We start from the raw sequence: 21,392 nt of genomic DNA on the forward strand, positions 1-21,392 counted from the left end.
CGCTGGACTGCCACCCTTTGTTGGTGCCACCTTACCTCACCAGTTGTGACTGCTTAGGTGACTCTCCTTCACCAGACCAGGCTCAATCCCCAACATCCAGCACAGTGCCGGGCACACGGTGAAGGCGATTGTGGCAGAAATGAGGGCAAGGCCGTTTCTTGCCCCTGGGGCCCTATTGGCAGGGCTCCATGAGGTAGGAGGGGACAACAGCCTCTGAGAACCTGGCCGTGTAGTCACTCCACCTCGTCGCCCCGCCTCTGTGGGCGTGGCCATGCTAGGACACCAGTCTGGGGGAGGGGGCGTGGCTACGGCGGGGAGGTGCCCGCCCCTCGGGGGTGTCACGTAGCTCTGCGGCATCCGCAGCCTCATTTATCCGAGCCTGAGCTGGGAGCCACAGCTGTCGCCGACCTTAATCCGCGCTGTTCCTGTGGCTGCCGCTGCTAACTCGCTGCGGACAGGTGAGGCTGGAGCGAGGCCGGAGCTGCTCAGCATCTCCGCTTCCTCTCTATGACTCTAACTTCTGTCCCCCTTGGCCTGCCCCCAAGGGTGCCTGGATGTGCCTTCTCAACTCTCTCCTTACATCCTGTCTCCTTTCTGTCCACCCCAAACCCTGTGGTTCGGCCTCTTCCACAGCACCCCTTCCTCTCAGCCCTCAGGCCCCGACTTCAGTCTTCCTCTGCCTACCGGATTTTTTCCTTGGGGTCAGCCTCTCCCGCCCAGCCCATTTTCATCTCAGCCTGCTCCCTTTCCTGGGCTAAGTCCTTGTCCCGTTGTCTTGCCTTCTCTGTCCCCTGGTTTAGTTAGCCTGTCTCCCTATCCGCTCCCCACAGGTCTCCCCCCTGCTCCTGCATCTCTTCCTCCCTTTCTCAGGCCCTCTACTCACTCTTTTCAACCCTGATCCTCTGCTCCCAATTGGTTGCAAAGACAGTCAGCTTTGAGCTATGGAAAAGAAGCGGTAACAGAAGCCTATGGCAATTTTTTGTGCCACTCCTGCTCCCCACTTGTCCCCCACTTTTCCCCCGGAAGGCGCAGGAAGAGGGGTGATAGGTACTTTTGCCTCATTCTGAAGCCTGGGAATAAGTGCACTTTTCCCTAGGGGCCCTGCTGAGGCTGACAAATGGCAATTGGAAAGGCCAGGGCTCATGCCCTACCTCACAGGGCCAAATTCAGTAAAAGAAGGACTGGATCTTCGTTTGGGCAGTAGTTTCACAAGAAGCCCTGTAGCTTCGGGGCTGCTCACGTCCCCACCCCCACCCTGCATCTTTCCCCAGGGCTGGGAAGGGTGCCCACCAGTGACAAAAGGAGATGTGGGAACTGGAGCCCTAAGCCTGCTAGCTGTCAGAGGGATTGGTGCCACTGTGTTGCCCAGGACCTATGCCAAGGACAACTGCCTTGTTCCTAGCTCCATGCTGGTTGGGAGGTGGGGGGAGGCCATTTGGCCCATATGGCCAAGAGAGGAAGTAGAGGACGTAGTAGGTCGGGTCCAGCTTTTATATCTTGTCTCAATTCCACAGAGCTGTCACCATGCCCCACTCGTACCCAGCCCTTTCTGCTGAGCAGAAAAAGGAGTTGTCTGACATCGCCCTTCGGATTGTGGCCCCAGGCAAAGGCATTCTGGCCGCCGATGAGTCTGTAGGTAGGTGAGGGCCTGTGGCTAGGTGGGGTAGAGGTGGCCAGAGAGCCCTGGGGATGAGCTTGCTTACCCTTCTTTTGTTTGCCCCCAGGAAGCATGGCCAAGCGGCTGAGCCAAATTGGAGTGGAGAACACAGAGGAAAACCGCAGATTGTACCGCCAGGTCCTGTTCAGTGCTGATGACCGTGTGAAGAAGTGCATCGGAGGGGTGATCTTCTTCCATGAGACACTCTACCAGAAAGATGACAGTGGTGTTCCCTTCGTTCGTACCATCCAGGATAAGGGCATTGTCGTGGGCATCAAGGTGCAGCCACTGGCCCTCAATGGGGGCTGAACACGGAAATAGGTGTGTGTGAGAGAGGTGACAAGGGGAATCCTGCCTGGGTTCAGCCTTCTGCCTGTGTTTCCCCTACAGGTTGACAAGGGTGTAGTTCCTCTAGCGGGGACCGATGGAGAAACCACCACTCAAGGTACAGGATGGGTGGGCTTCAGGACCACAGGGTTGTTGGATGGTTGATGCTGGCACAGAGGGGCAGAGTGATGAGGCTGGCACTATGCCTGCAGGGCTGGATGGGCTCTCGGAACGCTGTGCCCAATACAAGAAGGATGGTGCCGACTTTGCCAAGTGGCGTTGCGTGCTGAAAATCAGTGAGCGCACACCCTCAGCACTTGCCATTCTGGAGAATGCCAACGTGCTGGCCCGCTATGCCAGCATCTGCCAGCAGGTGTGTGTATGTGTGAGGGGGGTCAGATGGGTGCCCTGTGCCTAGTGGGGAGAGGGTTACCAGGGCTTTCTCCCCTCCTACCTACTGCCCCTCCCAAGTTATTCTGCTCTTACCTGCAGAATGGAATTGTGCCTATTGTGGAACCTGAGATCCTGCCTGATGGAGACCATGACCTCAAACGCTGTCAGTATGTTACGGAGAAGGTGAGTCCACACCTGGCTACAGACACCGCAAGGACAGTCTGACAGGGGAGCCTGTTCCCCATAGTCCTTGGCTTAGATGCAAGCACTTTCCCCAAGCATGCTTTTACTTCATCCAAGAACACACCTGTGAGTTTGAGCCTGTACTGACCCTCCCAGTCATGCCTACCTTCCCCTAAACAGGGAGGGTTAAACAGGAGTCCAGAACCTTAGTAAACCTCTGATTCCCCAGGTCTTGGCTGCCGTGTACAAGGCCCTGAGTGACCATCACGTGTACCTCGAAGGGACCCTGCTCAAGCCCAACATGGTGACCCCTGGCCACGCCTGTCCCATTAAATACAGCCCAGAGGAGATCGCCATGGCAACTGTCACTGCCCTGCGTCGCACTGTGCCCCCGGCTGTCCCAGGTACCACCGTGCTTCCTAACCCGTTCCTATCCCTAAGACCCATCCTCAGGTTCTTGTGGTCTTCATGGGTCCTGTGCCCTGGAAAACTAGAGAGTTGACCACTTTGTCTTCTCTACTCTACCCTAGGAGTGACCTTCCTGTCTGGGGGTCAGAGTGAAGAGGAAGCATCACTCAACCTCAATGCTATCAACCGCTGCCCCCTTCCTCGGCCCTGGGCCCTCACCTTCTCCTACGGGCGTGCCCTGCAGGCCTCTGCCCTCAATGCCTGGAGAGGGCAACAAGACAATGCTGGGGCTGCCACTGAGGAGTTCATCAAGCGGGCCGAGGTTGGGAGCTAGAGGTGGTGATTGGGGGAGAGGGGTATAGCTAGGCAGGGGGCACTCAGAAGTTACAGCCTGGGCAGGGTTTGGCCCCTGTGGGCTGGGTCAGCCTGTTTATTCCCCCTGAACCCCCCTCCCGCCTGCTCTTTTGCAGGTGAATGGGCTTGCGGCCCAGGGCAAGTATGAAGGCAGTGGAGAAGATGGCGGAGCAGCGGCACAGTCCCTCTACATTGCCAACCATGCCTACTGAGTACGCATCCCATGTCACAGCCCTTGGCTTGGCCACCTGCACCCAATTTCACCTATAGTAATGGCTAGCACCAAACAGTCATGCAGAGCAGACATGCCTGCATCCAGCACGGAGTCATCTTCCTTTTTTGTCCTCCCCTCCCCTCTCCCATTGCTGCCACCTGGGACCACTAGATGGATGGGGTGCCCCTCATGACTGAGGGCAGAAGAAGTTGCTAGAAGCCAGAGCAGGATGCTTCGGTTTCCCCCTGCCTCTGCTAGCCCCCACAATTTCCCCATGGTGTGGTAGTTTCTCCTTGGGCTTTCCTTGCCTGTCCTCTCTCCTGGGATCAGAGGATAGAACACCAGACATGACTCACACCTTGGGTACATACCACATAGCAAATAAATGGTAGCAAAACATGCTACTTTGTCTGTCTGTTTTACACATCAGATGCCTCAGATGCCCACTTCTCAGTTTCTGATTTCGGCTGACTGCCTGGGCCCTCTGACTGTGGAGGACAGAGTAGGTTTTGAGTTTTACTGGGCTGGAAGTGTTGAGGGGGGGGGGGGCACACCCAGTCACCATTCCCAGCTCAAGCTCTTGTGGGTTAATGTCCAAAGTTGGAAGGCTGCAGGTCTTTCAGGACCGCCACATCAGAGGCACTGGGCTGCGTCTGAAGGATGGAGTAAGGCGAGACTTGTGCAATTCCTGAAGGCAGCTTTTGCGAACGGCCCAAAACTGGGATAAGGGGGATGGCAGTCGCTCACTTCTGTGTGCTGAACCCTGCTGGGGCTTGACACGTTCTGCTGGGGTGGGGGTGGCACTGCAGGAGGAACACCTGGGCTCCTGCCCAGCAAGGAAAAGCCCCAACGCTCAGGACTGCCAGACGGAGCAGGGTACCTAGGAGGTTGCCAAGGGCTATTGCCCATTCCCGTTTGGGGGAGATGAGGGCACAGAGAAGGCCAATTTGAGGGTCTGGGCAAGGGAAGCCCTGGTGAGGTTTCATGCTAAACTTTGACCACTTGGCTGGGGTGTGGAGGGTACATACATCGAACACCTGGGGCCGTCTGAAGGGATGAAAAGTTGAAAGAACTTGCTAGGCATGTTCTGTGTGAACTGGGCAGCCCATGCTCTGTGTAAAGTGTGCAATCAGCGCTCCACCCACCAAATTATTGCAATATGGGAATGTAGGTCCAGTGTCACCTGACCTCATATTAACAAAAATAGCTAACACTTATATAGCACTTGCTATGTGCTCCCGCCAGGCCCTATTCTAATCACTTTACATTTACTAACTCATTTACTACAACACTGTATGAAGTAGATACTATTACCATCCCTATTTTAATATGAGGAAACAGGCACAGAGAGGTTAGTTAATTAACTTCTCAAGATCACTCAGGTGAGGTGATAAAGTCAGGATTTAAACCCAAGTGATCAGGATCCAGAGTCTGTGCTCATGAATTTTCAAGAATTTTAAGTGAAGTATTCAGACTTTTACAACTTGGAAATGAACTCAAATGAATTTAAAAAAAAAAAAAAAAAAAAAAAAAAGGCCGAATGAGCCAAATATGCTAAAAAGGTACAACTAGCTTGCTGTCTCCATATCTGAAGCTTAAGGAGAAAGAGTGCCCAGAAGAGGAGCTCTCTGAAACGGACGATAAACAGTTATCCTGATAGGTGATATTTGGGTGCTTTCCGTGCCAGGTTCTTTACATGAATGACCTCATTTTATTTTTTAAGTAATCTCTTCACCCAACGTGGGGCTCAAACTCAGGACCCCAAGATCAAGACTCACCTGCTCTACCGACTGGGCCAGCCAAGCGCCCCTGAATGACCTCATTTTAGTAAATATCTCCATTTTCCAGATGAGAAAACTGAGACTTAGAGCTGCCTGTGGTCGCTCAACTAGCATTTAACGCCTGCAGAGTTTGCTCTCTTAATCCCTGGGGCTAGGAGTGTGTTCCACAAGGAAACGGGGTACTAACGAAGAACCTTCCGGCAACACAGAAACCTGCACAGCCACTCCACTGGCCCTTGGTGCTTGGGTAAATTCCTTTCAAACTCGCGGCCAGGCTCCTTGCGGACCCCGCCCACCCTCTACCTCTTTCTCTCGCCTGCCCTTCCTGAGTGCCGCTTGCGATTGGCTGCGACCTCTGCCGTGGTCCCGCCCCCTCCTTGCGGGTTTCCGATTGGGGGAGGCTTTGCGTAGCTCCGCCCCTCGGCGGCTAGAGCAACTGGATGGAAGCATGGCGGCTCCCGGGGCCGCAGCTACAGACCTAGGTGCGGTGGCATTCGGGTGGGAACTGAGACTCGTAGATTGCGAGCGAGGAATGCGGGCTTGGGGATTGTGGTGTGCCAGTGGTCCCGCGGACTGGGGGGTCGGGGGTCGTTTCAGACAAGATCCCTTCAGACGGGCGCGGGCCCCTGGCACAGGGATCCCTATGAAGGCGGGCGGAGAGCTTCTGAGTGAGGGTTGCTGGGGCTCGTCCGCGTCAGGTGTGGGGAGGGCAACCAAGCCCACTTCCAGCGCCTCAAGTCGGTACCTCCGTGCCCCTAGAGGTGGTCCGAGGCAAGCGGGCCGCTCTCTTCTTCGCTGCCGTGGCCATCGTGCTGGGGTTGCCGCTCTGGTGGAAGACTACGGAGACCTACCGGGCCCCATTGCCTTACTCTGAGATCAGTGGGCTGAATGCCCTGCAGGTGAGACCTCTGTGGGAGAAGGCCTGGGGACAGCCCACTGGCAAGGTGGAGACTCAGCCGATGGCCCTGATGCTCCTTCCTCTAGCTGCGGCTCATGGTGCCCGTCACTGTCGTATTTACCCGAGAGTCAGTGCCGTCGGACGACCAGGAGAAGCTGCCCTTCACCGTTGTGCATGAGAGAGAGATCCCTCTGAAATGTGAGTTCTTGGGGAGTCAAGCCTGCCTTTCTGGTCTGAGCTCAGCCCAGAGATGGGTTAGGTTGGAGGAGCGTGGGTGTCCCTTAAATGTAGTTAAAAATTTCTTAAAAGCTCTCTCTGAATGAACAGTTCTGAATGAACAGTGTGGTTGGTTAGAAGAAAAGCAACTTTAAATAACAGTGTTCACCGTTAGGGCAGCAATTTCATTCATGACAGTTGTGCTACCTGATGAGAAGCAGTTGATGCTCATTAGAAGATAGGAGAGGAGGTGGGATGTAGTAGAAAGAACGCAGGGTTTGGAATCAAGTTGGAGTTGTATACAGCTCTTATTCAATTTGACATGGAACACTTTGTTGAGTGTTAGTAGGCACTTTTTGGTACCAGGAATTTCGGGATAAATAAAGAATTGATAATGGTTTTGAGAAATTCATAGTCATGTAGGGGAGAAAAACACTTAGATAAAGAAATCACAGGGGATTATGTAAGAAACAGAGATCGTATTTAAAAAAGAGCCTTTAACAGCCTGGGAGGAAAAAAAAGGCAGAGAAGGTTTTGAGGATGTCATTTTTAAGTCAGATTTTTAAAGGATGTGAAGGAATTCAGGGTAAATGGGGAAGGGAGGAAGGGAACAGCTTGAGCCAGATATAGCAATGGCTAATATTTGTTGTTCATTATATGCCATAAACTAGGTGAAGCACTTTACATGTGTTGTCTCATTTAATCGTCTCTAACATGATCTCCATTTTATAAATGAAAAAAAGAGAGTCAGAGATTTTAATTTGTTCACGATCACACAGCTAGCTAGTAGGAGGTGGAGCTAAGATTTAAATCCAGGCCCGACTGATTCCAGAGTTCGGGCTTTTAATCAACAACCTATACTACCTCCCGTGTAGAAGCCTGGAGGGGTGAGTCAGCATGTTGGGGGAATCTGTGTGCAGTTTTACTTTTCTGGAGTGTGAAGTGAAAATTGTGAGTGACTGTATGTGTAGGCTGAGTCCAGATGGTGAAGTGCCTGTGTACCATTTACTTTCTAGCTTTTTAACCTTGGTCACCCGTGTTTCTTAAAAGTCATATTTCATACGGTTCAGCCTAATGTAAACACGCATACTTGTTGTTTCTCAAAACAAGAATTGGATCATGCCTCACATGTTAGTTTGCAACTTTGTTGTCAATTTATCATGGACATTCATATTTAGTGACATGGTATTCAATAATATGGACATATTGTGAAGGTAGTCGGGTGGAGTGGCCAAGAGTATGGAGAATTTGGTGTAAGAGAGCTGGGTTAAAGCCTTGGTTCTGCCACTTGTGTGCATTTGGGTGAGGTTGTTAACCTCTCTAACTCTTGGTTTTCTCATCTACTGCATAGGAATAGTAATAGGTTGGTTCATTTATTCAACCAATATTTATTATTGAGTGCCCATATCAGATACCGTTGTAGTCGCTGGAGATACAGCAAACAAAGTAGACAAAATACATTGAACAAAATAGACCAAAAAAAAAAAAAGAAGAGAACAGACAGGAAGATAAACAAATATATGTTACATGGTGGGGGGCACCTGGCTGGCTCAGTCAGTGGAGTCTGCAACTCTTGATCTCAGGGTTGTGGGTTCAAGCCCCACATCGGGTATAGAGATTACTTAAAAAAATAAAATCTGTAATAAATAAATGTATGTATGTATGTTAGATGGTGACAGGGGGAGAATAGTTCAGGACAGGGGTATAGGGAGGCTTTCTTGGGGGATAAAGAGGTCATTGCTATTTTAGAGAGGGTGGCTAAGGACAGCATCATTTGAAAACAGGACTTTCAAGTAAAGACCCAAAGAGGTAAAGTAGTAAACTGTGTAGATATCTGGGAGAAGAGCATTTTTTTGGTAGAGAGAGAAGCAAATATAAGGTCCTGTGGTAGGAGCAGAAGTGGTGCCTTTGCAGAACAGTGAGAATTCCATTATGGGGAGAGTGAGGTGAATGAGGGAAAGAGTAAGAGGAAAAGAAATAAAACCAGAGCAGTGGACTGGGGGCTAGGCTCACATACAGCTTTTATGCTAGATGAGAAGGGCAGCCCTTGAAAGATTTTATTTTGTTGCTTTTAAACATAACTACCATATCACACCTAACCAAGTCCACGGTAATTCTTGAGTATCACCTAATTTCCAGTCTATGTTCATATTTCCCCAATTATCTCGAAGGTGTCCTCTTAATTTTTTAAGTCAATAAATTAAAAAAAATATTTTTATTTATTTATTTTGAGAGAGAAAGTGTGAGTGTGAGTGTGAGTGGGGGAGGGACAGATAGAGAGGGAGAGAGAATCCCAAGCAGGCTCCGCATCGTCAGTGCAGAGCCTGATGCAGGACTTGGTCCCACGAACTGCGAGATCATGACCTGAGCCGAAACCAAGAGTCAGATGCTTAACCGGCTGAGCCACCCAGATGCCCCAATAAATTTTATTTCAGGAATTTTACATGTGTGTCCTTCCACTGCTGCAGCTGATCACCATAGTTCCTCCAAAACCAGAATCATAATCTTCGAAATAACCCATTTATTTATTTATTTATTTATTTATTTATTTATTATTTTTTAAAGTATGTTTTTACTTATTTTGAGAAAGATACAGAGAGCAAGTGGGGGAGGGGCAAAGAGAGGAGACAGAATCCCAAGCAGGCTCCACACCATCAGCACAGAGACTGACATGGGGCTCAAACACGCCAACTGTGAGATCATGAGCTGAGCTGAAATCAAGAGTCGGATGCTTAACCGACTGAGCCACCCAGGCGCCCCCAAAATAATCCTTTTTTTTTTTTTTTTTTTTTAAATTTTTTTTTCAACGTTTATTTATTTTTGGGACAGAGAGAGATAGAGCATGAACGGGGGAGGGGCAGAGAGAGAGGGAGACACAGAATCGGAAACAGGCTCCAGGCTCTGAGCCCTCAGCCCAGAGCCTGACGCGGGGCTCGAACTCACGGACCGCGAGATCGTGACCTGGCTGAAGTCGGACGCTTAACCGACTGCGCCACCCAGGCGCCCCCAAAATAATCCTTTTAAAAAGAACTTTTGTTTAATCCACAGTTGTCACTATCAGTCAGTCTGGTTCTTTTGGTTGGACTTCTTTGATCTCCACTGGCATGTGGACCTACTTCAGAAATTCCCCACCTGTAATCTTTGGGATCCAATTTCTTTACAGTAGGGCCCTAGAAGTCAAATTGTAGGAAGTACATTGATTGCTATTTTGGCAAATGATCTAAAATTGTTACTCCTTGGAGCGCCTGGGTGGCGCAGTCGGTTGGGCGTCCGACTTCAGCCAGGTCACGATCTCGCCGTCCGTGAGTTCGAGCCCCGCGTCAGGCTCTGGGCTGACGGCTCAGAGCCTGGAGGCTGTTTCCGATTCTGTGTCTCCCTCTCTCTCTGCCCCTCCCCCGTTCATGCTCTGTCTCTCTCTGTCCCAAAAATAAATAAGTGTTGAAAAAAAAAAATTAAAAAAAAAAATTGTTACTCTTTCATTGTCTCTAATATTGAAAAGTCTTGTTACTTCCACTCTCTACTCCATGAGCCTAGGAAAAAATGTTACAGTTCTCAATGTCACCACTGCAATAAACTTGCTGCAATGGAAGCATAACCTGTGTCTTATTGTAGCCACGTTAACAATTTCTGGACACCATGAATGATAGTACCCATTTCCATCTAGAATGAGGCTTTTCACAGGTGTCCTTTTATAGTTGGTTTATTCTAATCGGGATCAATACATCACATTTTGTTACATTTCTTTTGCCTTTTTTTAATTATATATCAGCTCCCCCTACCCCATCCTGATACACTTCTTTTCTTTGGTTTTTTGGAGAAACCAGGCCACTTGTTTTCTAGAACCTCTCCCATTCTGGATTTGGCAGATTGCTTCCTCCTAGTTTCATTTAACTTATTCCTCTATTATCCATATTTTTTGTAAACTGGTAGTCAGATCAGGAGATTTGATCAAAATCAGTTCACTTTTTTAGATAAGAATACATTATAATTAGTGTGGTATACTTCCTATTGTGTTATATCAGGAAGCATAGAATGGATGGGTTTTTTTCACTTTGGGTGATACAAAGATGATTTAGTGAATTCAGATACTGTCAGCTTGATGTCTGTATTTTTTTTTTAATTTTTTTTTTTTTAACATTTATTCCTTTTTGCGAGACAGAGAGAGACAGAGCATGAGTGGGGAAAGGGGAGAGAGAGAGGGAGACACAGAATCTGAAGCAGGCTCCAGGCTCTGAGCTATCAGCACAGAGCCTGACGCAGGGCTCGAACTCACCAACTGCGAGATCATGACCTGAACCGAAATCGGATGCTCAACCGAATGAGCCACCCAGGCACTCCTCGATGTCTGTATTTTAATTCCCTGTCAACCTTTCACCTGATGGTTTTAGCATCCAATGATGCTGACATCCATTTCATAGCAGTTGCAAAATGGCAGTTTTTATTTATTTATTTATTTTAAGATTTTATTTTTATTTATTTATTTTTTCAACGTTTATTTATTTTTGGGACAGAGAGAGACAGAGCATGAACGGGGGAGGGGCAGAGAGAGAGGGAGACACAGAATCGGAAACAGGCTCCAGGCTCTGAGCCATCAGCCCAGAGCCCGACGCGGGGCTCGAACTCACCGACCGCGATATCGTGACCTGGCTGAAGTCGGACGCTTAACCGACTGCGCCACCCAGACGCCCCATTTAAGATTTTATTTTTAAGTAATCTATATACCCAACGTACGGCTTGAACTCACAACCCTGAGATCAAGAGTAGCATGCTCTACAACTGAGCCAGCCAGGTACCCCAAAATGGCAAATTTAAAATTCTGTAATTTCTCCTATATTATGACCTGGAATTCTTCTATAACAAAGAACTTTCACAAGAAGTTTTAGGTTCAATTTCTCAAGTTCCGGGGGGGGGGCGGGGGGAGGGTGTCAAAAAATCCCTGTGGGATTATTTTGCAGGTATAGATTAATTTGGGGAGAATTGACATCCTTAGAATATTTAGTCTTTCCCATTTCATTCAAATCTTCTTCTTTTAGGTCCTTCAGTAAAGTCCTGGGTGTTTTTCTTATAGTTTTGTACATTTCTTCCTGGGTGTTTGTACGTTCTTTATTATGATGAGGATTGGGATTTAAAAAATACTTGCTTTTCAAATTGGACATTGCTGGTATTTCTCAGAAAGCTATTAATTCTTGTGTATATCTAGTCATAGGACTGAATTGTTACCAGTTCTGATATTTTTTTCAGTTGGTTTTCTTTGATTTTCTTGGAAAATAATTATGCTATTTCAAAAAGTGGACATTTTGTTCTTTCAAATATTCAGGTTTCGTGTCTCTTTCTTCACTGGTCTTCACTTTCTTCATTGCTCAGGAACTTCAGAAAGAACAGTGCTGAATAATAGAGGAAGTAGTGGGCATCCTCATTTTATTAATGATTTTAATGGAACTACTTGAGTGTTTTGTCATTAAGTGTGCATTTTTATCAAGAATGTTCATGGGGCGCCTGGGTGGTGCAGTCGGTTAAGCGTCCGACTTCAGCCAGGTCACGATCTCGCGGTCTGTGAGTTCGAGCCCCGCGTCATGCTCTGGGCTGATGGCTCAGAGCCTGGAGCCTGTTTCTGATTCTGTGTCTCCCTCTCTCTCTGCCCCTCCCCCGTTCATGCTCTGTCTCTCTCTGTCCCAAAAATAAATAAACGTTGAAAAAAAAAAAAATTTTAAAAAAAAGAATGTTCATTGGGGCGCCTGAGTGGCTCATTTGGTTAAGCATCGGACTCTTGATTTGGGCTCAGGTCACGATCTCATGGTTTGTGAGATCAGGCCCCGCACTGAGCCCCACATTAGGCTCTGTGCTGACGTCACAAAGTCTGCTTGAGATTTTCTCTCTCTCTCTCTCTGCTCTGCCCCTGCTTGTGTGCACGCACGCATGCTGGCACATTCACGCTCTCTCTAAAAAAAACAACAACCTGAATTTGTTGCCTTATTTTGAGGCACCTATCGAAGTGATCGTATGGTTTTGCTCCTTTCACCTATTAATAGAATAAATATTGTAATAGATTTCCCTGTGGGAGAGTACTTCAGGTTGAAGGTAGTGTGTACACAGGTAGAAGCAAGAGCTGGTTAGGTGGAAGAGGTGGAGTGTCGTGTATTTGCTATCATCCATGTACAAATCATTAGAATTGGCTGTAGCCTCTGGGACTTTCTCTGCAAACGATTTTCTTGATGTCCTGAGACACTGGACAGTGTTAGGGCTGATGGGCAGAGGTCTGTATTTAGTCTTATCTTTTTTTTTTTTTTTTTCAATGTTTATTTCTTCTTGAGAGAGACAGAGAGTGAGTGGGGGAGGGGCAGAAAGAGAGGGAGACACAGAGTCCAAAGCAGCTCCAGGCTCCAAGCTGTCAGCACAGAGCCCCATGTGGGGCTCGAACTCATGAACTGCGAGATCATGACCTGAGCTGAAGTCAGACGCTTAACCAACTAAGCCACCCAGGCACCCCTTAGTCTTCTCATCCTCTTCCTTTCCCTCTCAGACAAAATGAAAATCAAGTGCCGTTTCCAGAAGGCCTATCGGAGGGCTCTGGACCACGAGGAAGAGGCCCTGTCACTGGGCAGTATGCAAGGTACCGGAAGGAGCAATCACACTAGTTTAACACGGAGCCCTCTTTTTTCTTCTGATCTCTAAGTGTGTAGTTTCCATACCACCTTCTAACTTCCTGGGAAAGCTGGGGATGAGAGTGTGTTTCAGCCTGGGCCACTGGGGGCCAAGCCTGGCCACAATGTCAGCCATGTAGAAAGGGAGGTGGAGTTGTGGCTTAGGCACTCTGTTGGGGGGCAGAGGGATAGGGCATGGTGTTTTTGCTCCTGGTAGACCTTCTGCTCTTGTCCCCAGAGGCAGAAACCATGTTAGCTGAGCCGCAGGAGCAAGCAGAGGGCTCCCTGACTGTGTACGTGATCCCCGAACACTCCTCACTTCTGCCCCAGGTAGGGTGAGCAGGGGAGGGTATGGCCTTGCCTTATCCCATCTGCTTGTCCTCTCCTAGGTCACTTCCTTCTTGCAGTAGTGCTGCCCGTTTCTTGCATTTGCTATAGAAAACTCTTTTCCAAATTTTTTTTTAAAAGAATGCAAATAGGGTTGTTTTCATTGACTCTGGGTCTTTCTAACTTCAAGAGTTCTATATGGTTAAAGCTCCAGTGACCATTTGAAGTGGAAAAAAAACAGGATTAAAAAAAAGAAGATGGCTTGAATGGATTATGGTGGTAAAATGGGCGATCATTGACCTTTCCACTTTATGAGCAAAAGGCTCATTGGGAGCTATGCCATGTAGTGTTTTCTTTTAAAATTTACAATGAAATATTTTTATTTATTTATTTGTTTTAGACCACACATGAGTGGGTGAGAGGAGCAAAGGGGGAGAGGGAGGGAGAGAGGGAAGGAAGAAGAGAGGGAAAAGGAGAGGGAGAGGGAGAGCGGAAGAGAGCGAGAGAGCGAGACAGCGAGAGAGAGAGAGAGAGAGAGAGAGAGAGAGAGAATCTCAAGCAGGCTCCATGGGGCTCTGCCGCACAACCCTGGAATCATGACCTGGGCCAAGATCAACAGTTGGACGCTTAACCAACTAAGCCATCCAGGTGCCCTGAAATATTTAATTCTTATAAAAAGATGAAAGAAAATTTTAATGAACCCACCCCTGGCTTGCAAACTACAGTCTAGTAATAGTAGCTGAACCCTGTGTATTTCCATGGTTTACCCCACTCCCTTTTATTTTAGTTCAGGGTGACCGTATTTTGTGTGTGTCATTTTCTTACTTTTTCAGGTTTCATCACATATATCTGTATAAACAATATATTTAATTTTGCAAACTTTTGAGCTTTATAATAATACAGCACATGTTCTTTTGTAACTTTTGTTTCTTTCAACATTTATGTTTGGGACAATTCTCCATGATAATCAAGGTGTAGTTGAATCTAATGTGTTCATTTTTAATATGTTTTATTGTATAAATATCACAATTTATCCATTCTGTGCTGATGGGCATTTGGATTGTCTCCAGTGTTTGACTCTTAGAAATAATGCCGCCTTGGGGCACCTGGGTGGCTTAGTTGGTTAAGCCTCCAACTCTTGACTACGGCTCAGGTCATGATCTTGCGGTTCATGAGTCTGAGCCCCACGTTGGGCTGTGTGCTGATAGTATGAAGCCTGTTTGGGTTTCTCCCTCTTCCTCTCTCTCTCTCTCTCTCTCTCTCTCTTTCTCTCTCTGCCCCTCCCTTTCTTGCTCATGTGCGCGCACGCACGCTCTCTCTCTCAAAATAAATAAAAATAAACTTAAAAAAAGGAAATAATGCTGCTGTGAACATTTCTGTCCTTCCCTCTTTGCCATGTGCTGTTTACTTACATCACACTTCCCAGGTGTTTGTTTATTCTGCTTTCCTTGTTCAGCATGCCGTCTCCTAGTTTTCCAGTCCATGTTCAGCATGCCGTCTCCTAGTTTTCCAGTCCATGAAGATTTAGATAATGCCTGCGCTTAAGTCTGCCGGGAAGGCAAAGGTCGCAGAAATGAATGAAAACATTCATGCATGCTGATTGGTCAGAGATGCTGAGATGGTTCACTATGAATCTAAAGGGAGCAGTCAGCCTGTTGGTCAGTGGCAAAAAGCCAGATTCTCAGAGACAGGAACCGGCACGTTCTTCTGCTTTCTTTCCTGAGCCATGGGCATTCTTTCCCTTGCTGGCCTCTCTCACAGGACATGATGAGTTACATCGGGCCCGAGAGGACAGCAGTCGTGAGAGGGATAATGCACCACGAGGCCTTTAACATAGTCGGCCGCCGGGTGATCCAAGTAGCGCAGGCCATGTCTTTGACTGAAGATGTGCTTGCTGCGGCCCTGGCAGACCACCTTCCAGAGGACAAGTGGAGCTCTGATAAGAGGCGGCCTCTCAAGTCCAGCTTGGGTAGGGCGATGGAGCTTTGTCATGAGAAGGGAGAGGGAAGTGAATGATGTGGGGGCATTGGGGCAGGAGGGGAATCTGCATGCAGACTCTACTCCTTTCTTCTGTGGTTTCATCTCTTAGTTGAAAGCACTCACTGTTCCTCATCCCAGTTTGGTCCTCCCTTTGGTTCCATCATGGCCACCAACCCCATTCTAGAGGAGAAACAAGTTCAGTTCAGCCAGGGGTACGACTGCCCTTGAGCCACAGAAGCCTCTGCCTTCCCTGACTCCTGTTTCTATAGGCTATGAGATCACCTTCAGTTTACTCAACCCAGACCCCAAGTCCCACGACATCCACTGGGACATCGAGGGGGCTGTCCGGCGCTATGTGCAGCCCTTCCTGAGTGCCCTCAGTGCTGCCGGCAACTTCTCTGTGGACTCTCAGGTAAGACAGGGAGCAAGCCGAGGGGTCCTTTTCCTTTTCAAAGTCCATCCATATTTATTATTTACATGTGTAGTCTGTTCTTCCAGCTCTTCGAGCTTGCTGATTTGCTAGGAACTTCCTGCGTGTAGATGTGGTTCTAGTGTCTACTTTCCCTCCGTGGTGTCCAGCTCAGGGACTTCTGTCAACGTTTGTTAAAAAACAACCTTCCTTATGGCTCCCTCCAGAACTGTATTCACCCAGTTGTGCCATCCTTAAGGAATTTATTTAAAAAATAAAACTTCCTGAAATATGTTAGTGTAGTAACAGTAAAGATGTGAAGAATGTAGCCTTCTGTATCACACAATATCCGTTTAGGAAAAATGTGCGAGAAATTTTTATCAGGTCTTGGTAAGTGGGAGTACTTCTGAATAACTGACTAGAGTTGAGCTTGCAGACACTGAATTATGCTACTCGTTTCCCCTCCCTGTTTACGCTCTTGGAAAGCCTGGTAAAAAATGTGGTTTTCATAGCCCGTGTATAGCGTATTAACTTTTACCCTTGGCTTTATTATTTTTTTTCCTACATCTATTTTCTCTCAGCCCTGATTTTATCTCTTATATTTTGTCCTGTGCTTATTGTATCTTTTTTAAGGCACTTCAAAACTTTTGGGACAGAGTGGAGTATGAATCAATAAACAAAGTAACGTTCTCCTTCTTTGCTTTACAGATTCTTTACTATGCAGTGTTGGGGGTAAACCCACGCTTTGACCCAGCTTCCTCTAGCTACTACTTGGCCGCACATAGCCTCCCCCATGTCATCAATCCAGTGGAGTCCCGTCTGGGTGAGCTAAGGATGAGGGCCTCTTTGCTAGGCTTGGCAGGACCCTGAAGGCTCAGTGTGGAGTTGGAGGCTGGGAGTATATGGTTATGGTTCCCAGGTTGGGTGGTCTGAGGGCATTAAGGAAGTACTGGGCATTTAGGCTTCTTCATGAGACTCTGTTGACATCTCCCAACCCCACACTATCGTATCCAAAAACGTTTATTAAACATGACTCCCACTGCTTTCTGTAAACGAATGGATAGGCTGTGTCTCCCTCTTTGCAAGCCAGCCAGGAAAAATATGGTCACACATGTAGGAAAGATAACAGCAAAAGTACACAAAGGCAGAATTTGGATCGACAGTTCTGATTGAGGTTTGAAGCTGGGGTTCCAGTTTTTCATTTGGGGGATGGTACCTAGGAAGCATAGGTGACCACAGAGTATAATACAGACAAACCAAAGTCAGCATATCACGGGTTGTGGGATTTCAGGCACCAAGGCTAGGCCAGTGTGGACCAAGATATGGGAAGGGCTGTGTGTGATTTCTCCCTCATTCCCTCTACCAGTGCTGAATGCAGAGATGGAAGGGCATTCCAGGCAAGGGAACTCTGAGCTTAGATGTAGAAGAGTAAGACGGATAGGCATTCGGGAAGCTCAGAGAAGCATAATGTCGCTGAATTGCGAGGGAGTGACCAAGACAAAGCTGGCAAGGCAGGCAGGTGCTTGATCATAAGGACCACGTTAAGTAGCTTGAACTTTTACCTGGTGTGACTGGCTAGCTATTGAAGGATATTAAGAGGGAGCCGACATGAGGTCATATGTATACCTGTCTATAAAATGGGTTATAGTTATATGGGTGTGATGTGGCAGGGCCCGAGAGAGTGGTCTTAGACAGACAAGGGGGCTAGGGACTCTGCTTCATGTGTGTGGCCCATCTCGGGAGAATGTTTAGAGGTTTCAATCACAGAAACCCCAGACTGGAGGATATTCTGGTGACTCTCAGTTGGGGGAAATGAGGCCCACTGTGAGTGACCAGCAAGTTAGAGGCTGACCTGGAACGAAGATCTAGGTCCAGCGTGTTTTGGTATTCTGACTTCCCTTCTCTTTGTACCACAGGATCCAGTGCTGCCTCCCTTTACCCTGTGCTCAACTTTCTGCTCTACGTACCTGAGCTTGCCCACTCCCCCCTGTACATTCAGGACAAGGACGGCGCTCCAGTGGCCACTAACGCCTTCCATAGTCCCCGTTGGGGTGGCATTATGGTAACGGTCACACTCTGCAGACCCCAGAGCCCCAGCTTTACGGACAGACACATGTTCCCTGAGACTGTTCCTTCTGTTGTTCCTCTAGTGTCCTCCATGGCCCAGCCTGTGGGAGGGGCCGCACCAAGTTGGTGAGGGTGCTATGAGCTTGTGCCCCTACTCTGCCGGCCCCACAGCTTCTTATTTCTATAAGTTTTCTGTAATGTGACCCTTTGGCATGTAGCGGTTCGCACTCACTGAGGACTTTTCCGTGTGTACATCTTAGATCTTGGCCCTATTTATGGGAGTCTTGTATGAATGACCACTTCTCCTGTTAGACTGGGAGTTTCTCATAGGTAGGAACTCTTAAAATGGAATAAGTATTTTTTACGGGTCTTCTGAGGGGATAATGGAGATAATTTATGAAAAGCTCCTAATAGCCGGTATTCAAAAAATATTAGCTATACCATCAGGTTTGTAATTTCTAAGGAGCACAGAATATGTCTCCCTTTTCTCTCATGGCCTCCAGAGTGTCTAGAGCAGAGCCGTTCACGGTCCTGGCGTGGTGTTCGGGCAGCCTTATTTCCCCTTGCAGGTATACAATGTGGACCCCAAAGCCTACAATGCCTCGAAGCTGCCGGTGAGGGTTGAAGTGGACATGGAGCAAGTGATGGAGGTGTTCCTGGCTCAGCTGCGGTGAGTTCCTGGCTCATCTCCCTGGGGGTGTGGCCACTGAATCTGACCCGAGTCTTCTGAGCTGACTAGAATGAAATCTCACCTGGCAGGGATACCTTGGCTGGGCCTAGAGCCCCAGGGAAACCAAGAAGGGTTTCGAAGAATCATTTTATCCTCCTTGTAAGAAGGACTAGTTGCTGACAAAAACTGTTTTAAAAAAACAGACTCCTGGGATGCCTAGGTGGCTTGGCCGGTTAAGCATCTGACTCTTGATTTCGGTTCAAGTCATGGTCTTGGTTCATGGGATCCAGCCCTGTGTCGGGCTCTGTGCTGACAGCAGGGAGCCTGCTTGGGATTCTCTCTCTCCCCCTCTCTCTGCCCCTCCCCTACGTGTGTCCTCTTTCTCTCTTTCGCTCTCTCTCTCAAAGTAAATAAACTTAAAAAAGAGAAAAGGAAAACAGACTCCCGAATGTCAGGTCCATAGGATGTAGATAGGGCTACTTAAGAAAATAGCTGTTAATTCTCCTGGTAACTGATAGGCTGGTAGTGGCTGCTGGATGCCCTAGACTGAGGATTCTACGGCTGTGTCTGGGATCATTAGGAAAGAGGATTCTGATTGATTAGCAATGTCTGCCCTGGGTGCAGGATTAGAGAGGGACAACACACAGGCTTATCAGAAGTGGTCCTGGATCATCCCTTAACTAAAGGCTCAGTGGTCCCATTTGTCCAAAGAGACGGTAGACAGGGTTAGGGGATTAAACTAGGTTGGTGTTATCAGACATATTGTAGCCACGGGACCTTTTTTTCAAACAAGATCGTGGAAATCTAATCCAGAAACAGGTAAGAGCAAAAACACAGGTTTTAAAAGGGGGGCTTGTGGCTCTGTATTACTGAGTGTTGCCACTCACCCCCTGATACCCTGAGGTACTTCCCTATGACTCCTGTGGTTCTGGGTAAGATGGAAAATCTTAGTCATCATTCAAGGGATCATAGCCATCTTCTACTCTCAGCCCCTTTGACCTTACTTTGCTCTTCCCACAGGTTACTCTTTGGGATTGCTCAGCCCCAGTTGCCTGTGAAATGCCTGTTTTCAGGGCCTAAGAGTGAAGGGCTAACGACCTGGGAGCTTGACCGGCTGCTCTGGGCTCGGTCAGTGGAAAACCTGGCCACAGCCACTACCACTCTCACTTCCCTGGCCCAGCTTCTGGGCAAGATCAGCAACATTGTCATCAAGGACGATGTGGCATCTGAGGTGAGTGGGCACAGGATGGATTCTGTTCTGTAACTGGAGTGGCCAGCGAGGACCAGGGTATGGTGAAACCAGAGAGCCAGTTGAGGTCCAGGGTGTGTGTGGGCATACCATCCTTGAGTCCCCCAGGCTTCCTCTAGAGGGCAGTGCCAGCTCCCCAGCAGGACTCCAGATGGGGTGTGAGGTTTTAGGCAGGCGCTAAGAAAATATACCATAGCCCTTTTATGCTGGCCTCCATATCCTGGGCGAACTCCAGGCAACCTGCCTGGTAGGTGGAAGACAAAGTAAGGCCCATCCTTCCTCCCACCCCAACACCTCACTGATGCCTGGGACTTAATGGTAATCCCCTGCCCCCTTCCTAGGTGTACAGGGCTGTAGCTGCAGTCCAGAAGGCGGCAGAGGAGTTAGCCTCTGGGCACCTGGCCTCTGCCTTCACTGCCAGCCAGGAAGCTGTGACGTCCTCGGAGCGTGCCTTTTTTGATCCCTCGCTCCTCCACCTCCTTTATTTCCCTGACGACCAGAAGTTTGCCATCTACATCCCGCTCTTCCTGCCTATGGCTGTGCCCATCCTCCTGTCCCTGGTCAAGATCTTCCTGGAAACCCGCAAGTCCTGGAAAAAGCCTGAGAAGATAGACTGAGTAGGACAACATCTCAGTAGGAAAGTTCCCTTTCTGGCCACAGTGGGAGTTGTTAGATTGAGAGGCACATAAATGGGGCCTGCCACGAAGGACTTAGCTCCAGTAACCAAAGTGTAAACACTCCAAGCAGGATTAATCCTTCCCATTCCTCTGGCTCAGGCTCCCCCCCAACCCTTTGGGCCCTTGTCTAGACGATGCATCATTGGGGGCTTCTTATCTGGCTTGAACTTGAAGGCCCTTTCCTGTCTCCCTCTGGGGCAGGGGCAGTCTGTTGTGCTTCTGTCCTATTCCTCCAAGTCCTCCTGCACTCACAGGGAACATTAGGGGAAAGCCCTGGGTTGATTCTAGCCTCCTCCCCTCTACGCTTCTCTCTAACCCCTCAGGGAGAGCCCTAGCACTGCTCTCATGGAAAGGGCCAGGTCACCTCTGGGGCCTTCTCTCCCTTCCCTCCCTTCTGGCTGGCTATGCCTGTTGGGTATAGCCTGATGCTGTGTGTGTGGCCAAGTTTCCCTTCACCCTCTTATAGAGGTGGCTTGGTGCAGTGGGGAAAGTTCCAGATGGGATCAAGCATGCCTGAATTCCTTCTGCCCTTATCATCTGGGGAGCCGTGAATAAGCCACTTAATCTCCCTTAGCCTCAGTTTTGCATTTGTTAAAATAGCACTAATGATAGCTCCCTTACAAGGTGGTTATGAGGATTAAGTGTGATAAGCATATGAAAGTGTCTTGACATATTTTATGCTCTCAATAAACATTGGTTGAATGTGAATTGGAATGATACAAAGTATGAGCATACCTTTCATTCTTCCTTTCCTTGGTGTCTAAGTAATGGTTTCCTGTAGCTGTTCCCCTGGGCTCACAGGTCCACCTTGCTTTCACCTGGCCATGTCCCCTTCCTCCCTCCCTGCCCTGGAGGACCCTGTGGTGGCTAGACACCTAGGCCGTTGTCCCTCAACATGTCCAGGGTTGCCCAGCACAGCTGTTAGTGTCTCCTGTTTTTTT

The 21,392-nt window shown here is 48.5% G+C and overlaps 2 protein-coding genes and 1 non-coding gene across 3 annotated transcripts; 2 read left to right on the forward strand and 1 right to left on the reverse strand.

Annotated features, from left to right (window-relative positions):
- The first annotated feature begins 315 nt into the window (after positions 1 to 315).
- On the forward strand, positions 316 to 3,935 carry ALDOC (aldolase, fructose-bisphosphate C). The gene is made up of 9 exons (XM_045487929.1): positions 316 to 458; positions 1,515 to 1,636; positions 1,725 to 1,936; positions 2,048 to 2,102; positions 2,197 to 2,357; positions 2,477 to 2,560; positions 2,790 to 2,964; positions 3,091 to 3,290; positions 3,439 to 3,935. Exons 2-9 carry the CDS (start codon positions 1,525 to 1,527, stop codon positions 3,532 to 3,534), a joined length of 1,095 nt encoding a protein of 364 aa, XP_045343885.1. The 5' UTR covers positions 316 to 458; positions 1,515 to 1,524; the 3' UTR covers positions 3,535 to 3,935.
- A 1,758-nt stretch (positions 3,936 to 5,693) lies between these two features.
- On the forward strand, positions 5,694 to 21,159 carry PIGS (phosphatidylinositol glycan anchor biosynthesis class S). The gene is made up of 12 exons (XM_045487912.1): positions 5,694 to 5,799; positions 6,077 to 6,216; positions 6,302 to 6,413; positions 12,952 to 13,041; positions 13,311 to 13,402; positions 15,161 to 15,368; positions 15,649 to 15,791; positions 16,497 to 16,611; positions 17,705 to 17,850; positions 18,425 to 18,525; positions 19,546 to 19,756; positions 20,116 to 21,159. Exons 1-12 carry the CDS (start codon positions 5,766 to 5,768, stop codon positions 20,389 to 20,391), a joined length of 1,668 nt encoding a protein of 555 aa, XP_045343868.1. The 5' UTR covers positions 5,694 to 5,765; the 3' UTR covers positions 20,392 to 21,159.
- Positions 9,970 to 10,104, reverse strand: LOC123604736. The gene has a single exon (XR_006715468.1). It is a non-coding gene; the product is annotated as a small nucleolar RNA SNORA1 (small nucleolar RNA).
- Positions 21,160 to 21,392: the final 233 nt, after the last annotated feature.

Source organism: Leopardus geoffroyi, chromosome E1 (genome assembly GCF_018350155.1).
Source record: "Leopardus geoffroyi isolate Oge1 chromosome E1, O.geoffroyi_Oge1_pat1.0, whole genome shotgun sequence".
NCBI classification, from domain to species: domain Eukaryota; kingdom Metazoa; phylum Chordata; class Mammalia; order Carnivora; family Felidae; genus Leopardus; species Leopardus geoffroyi.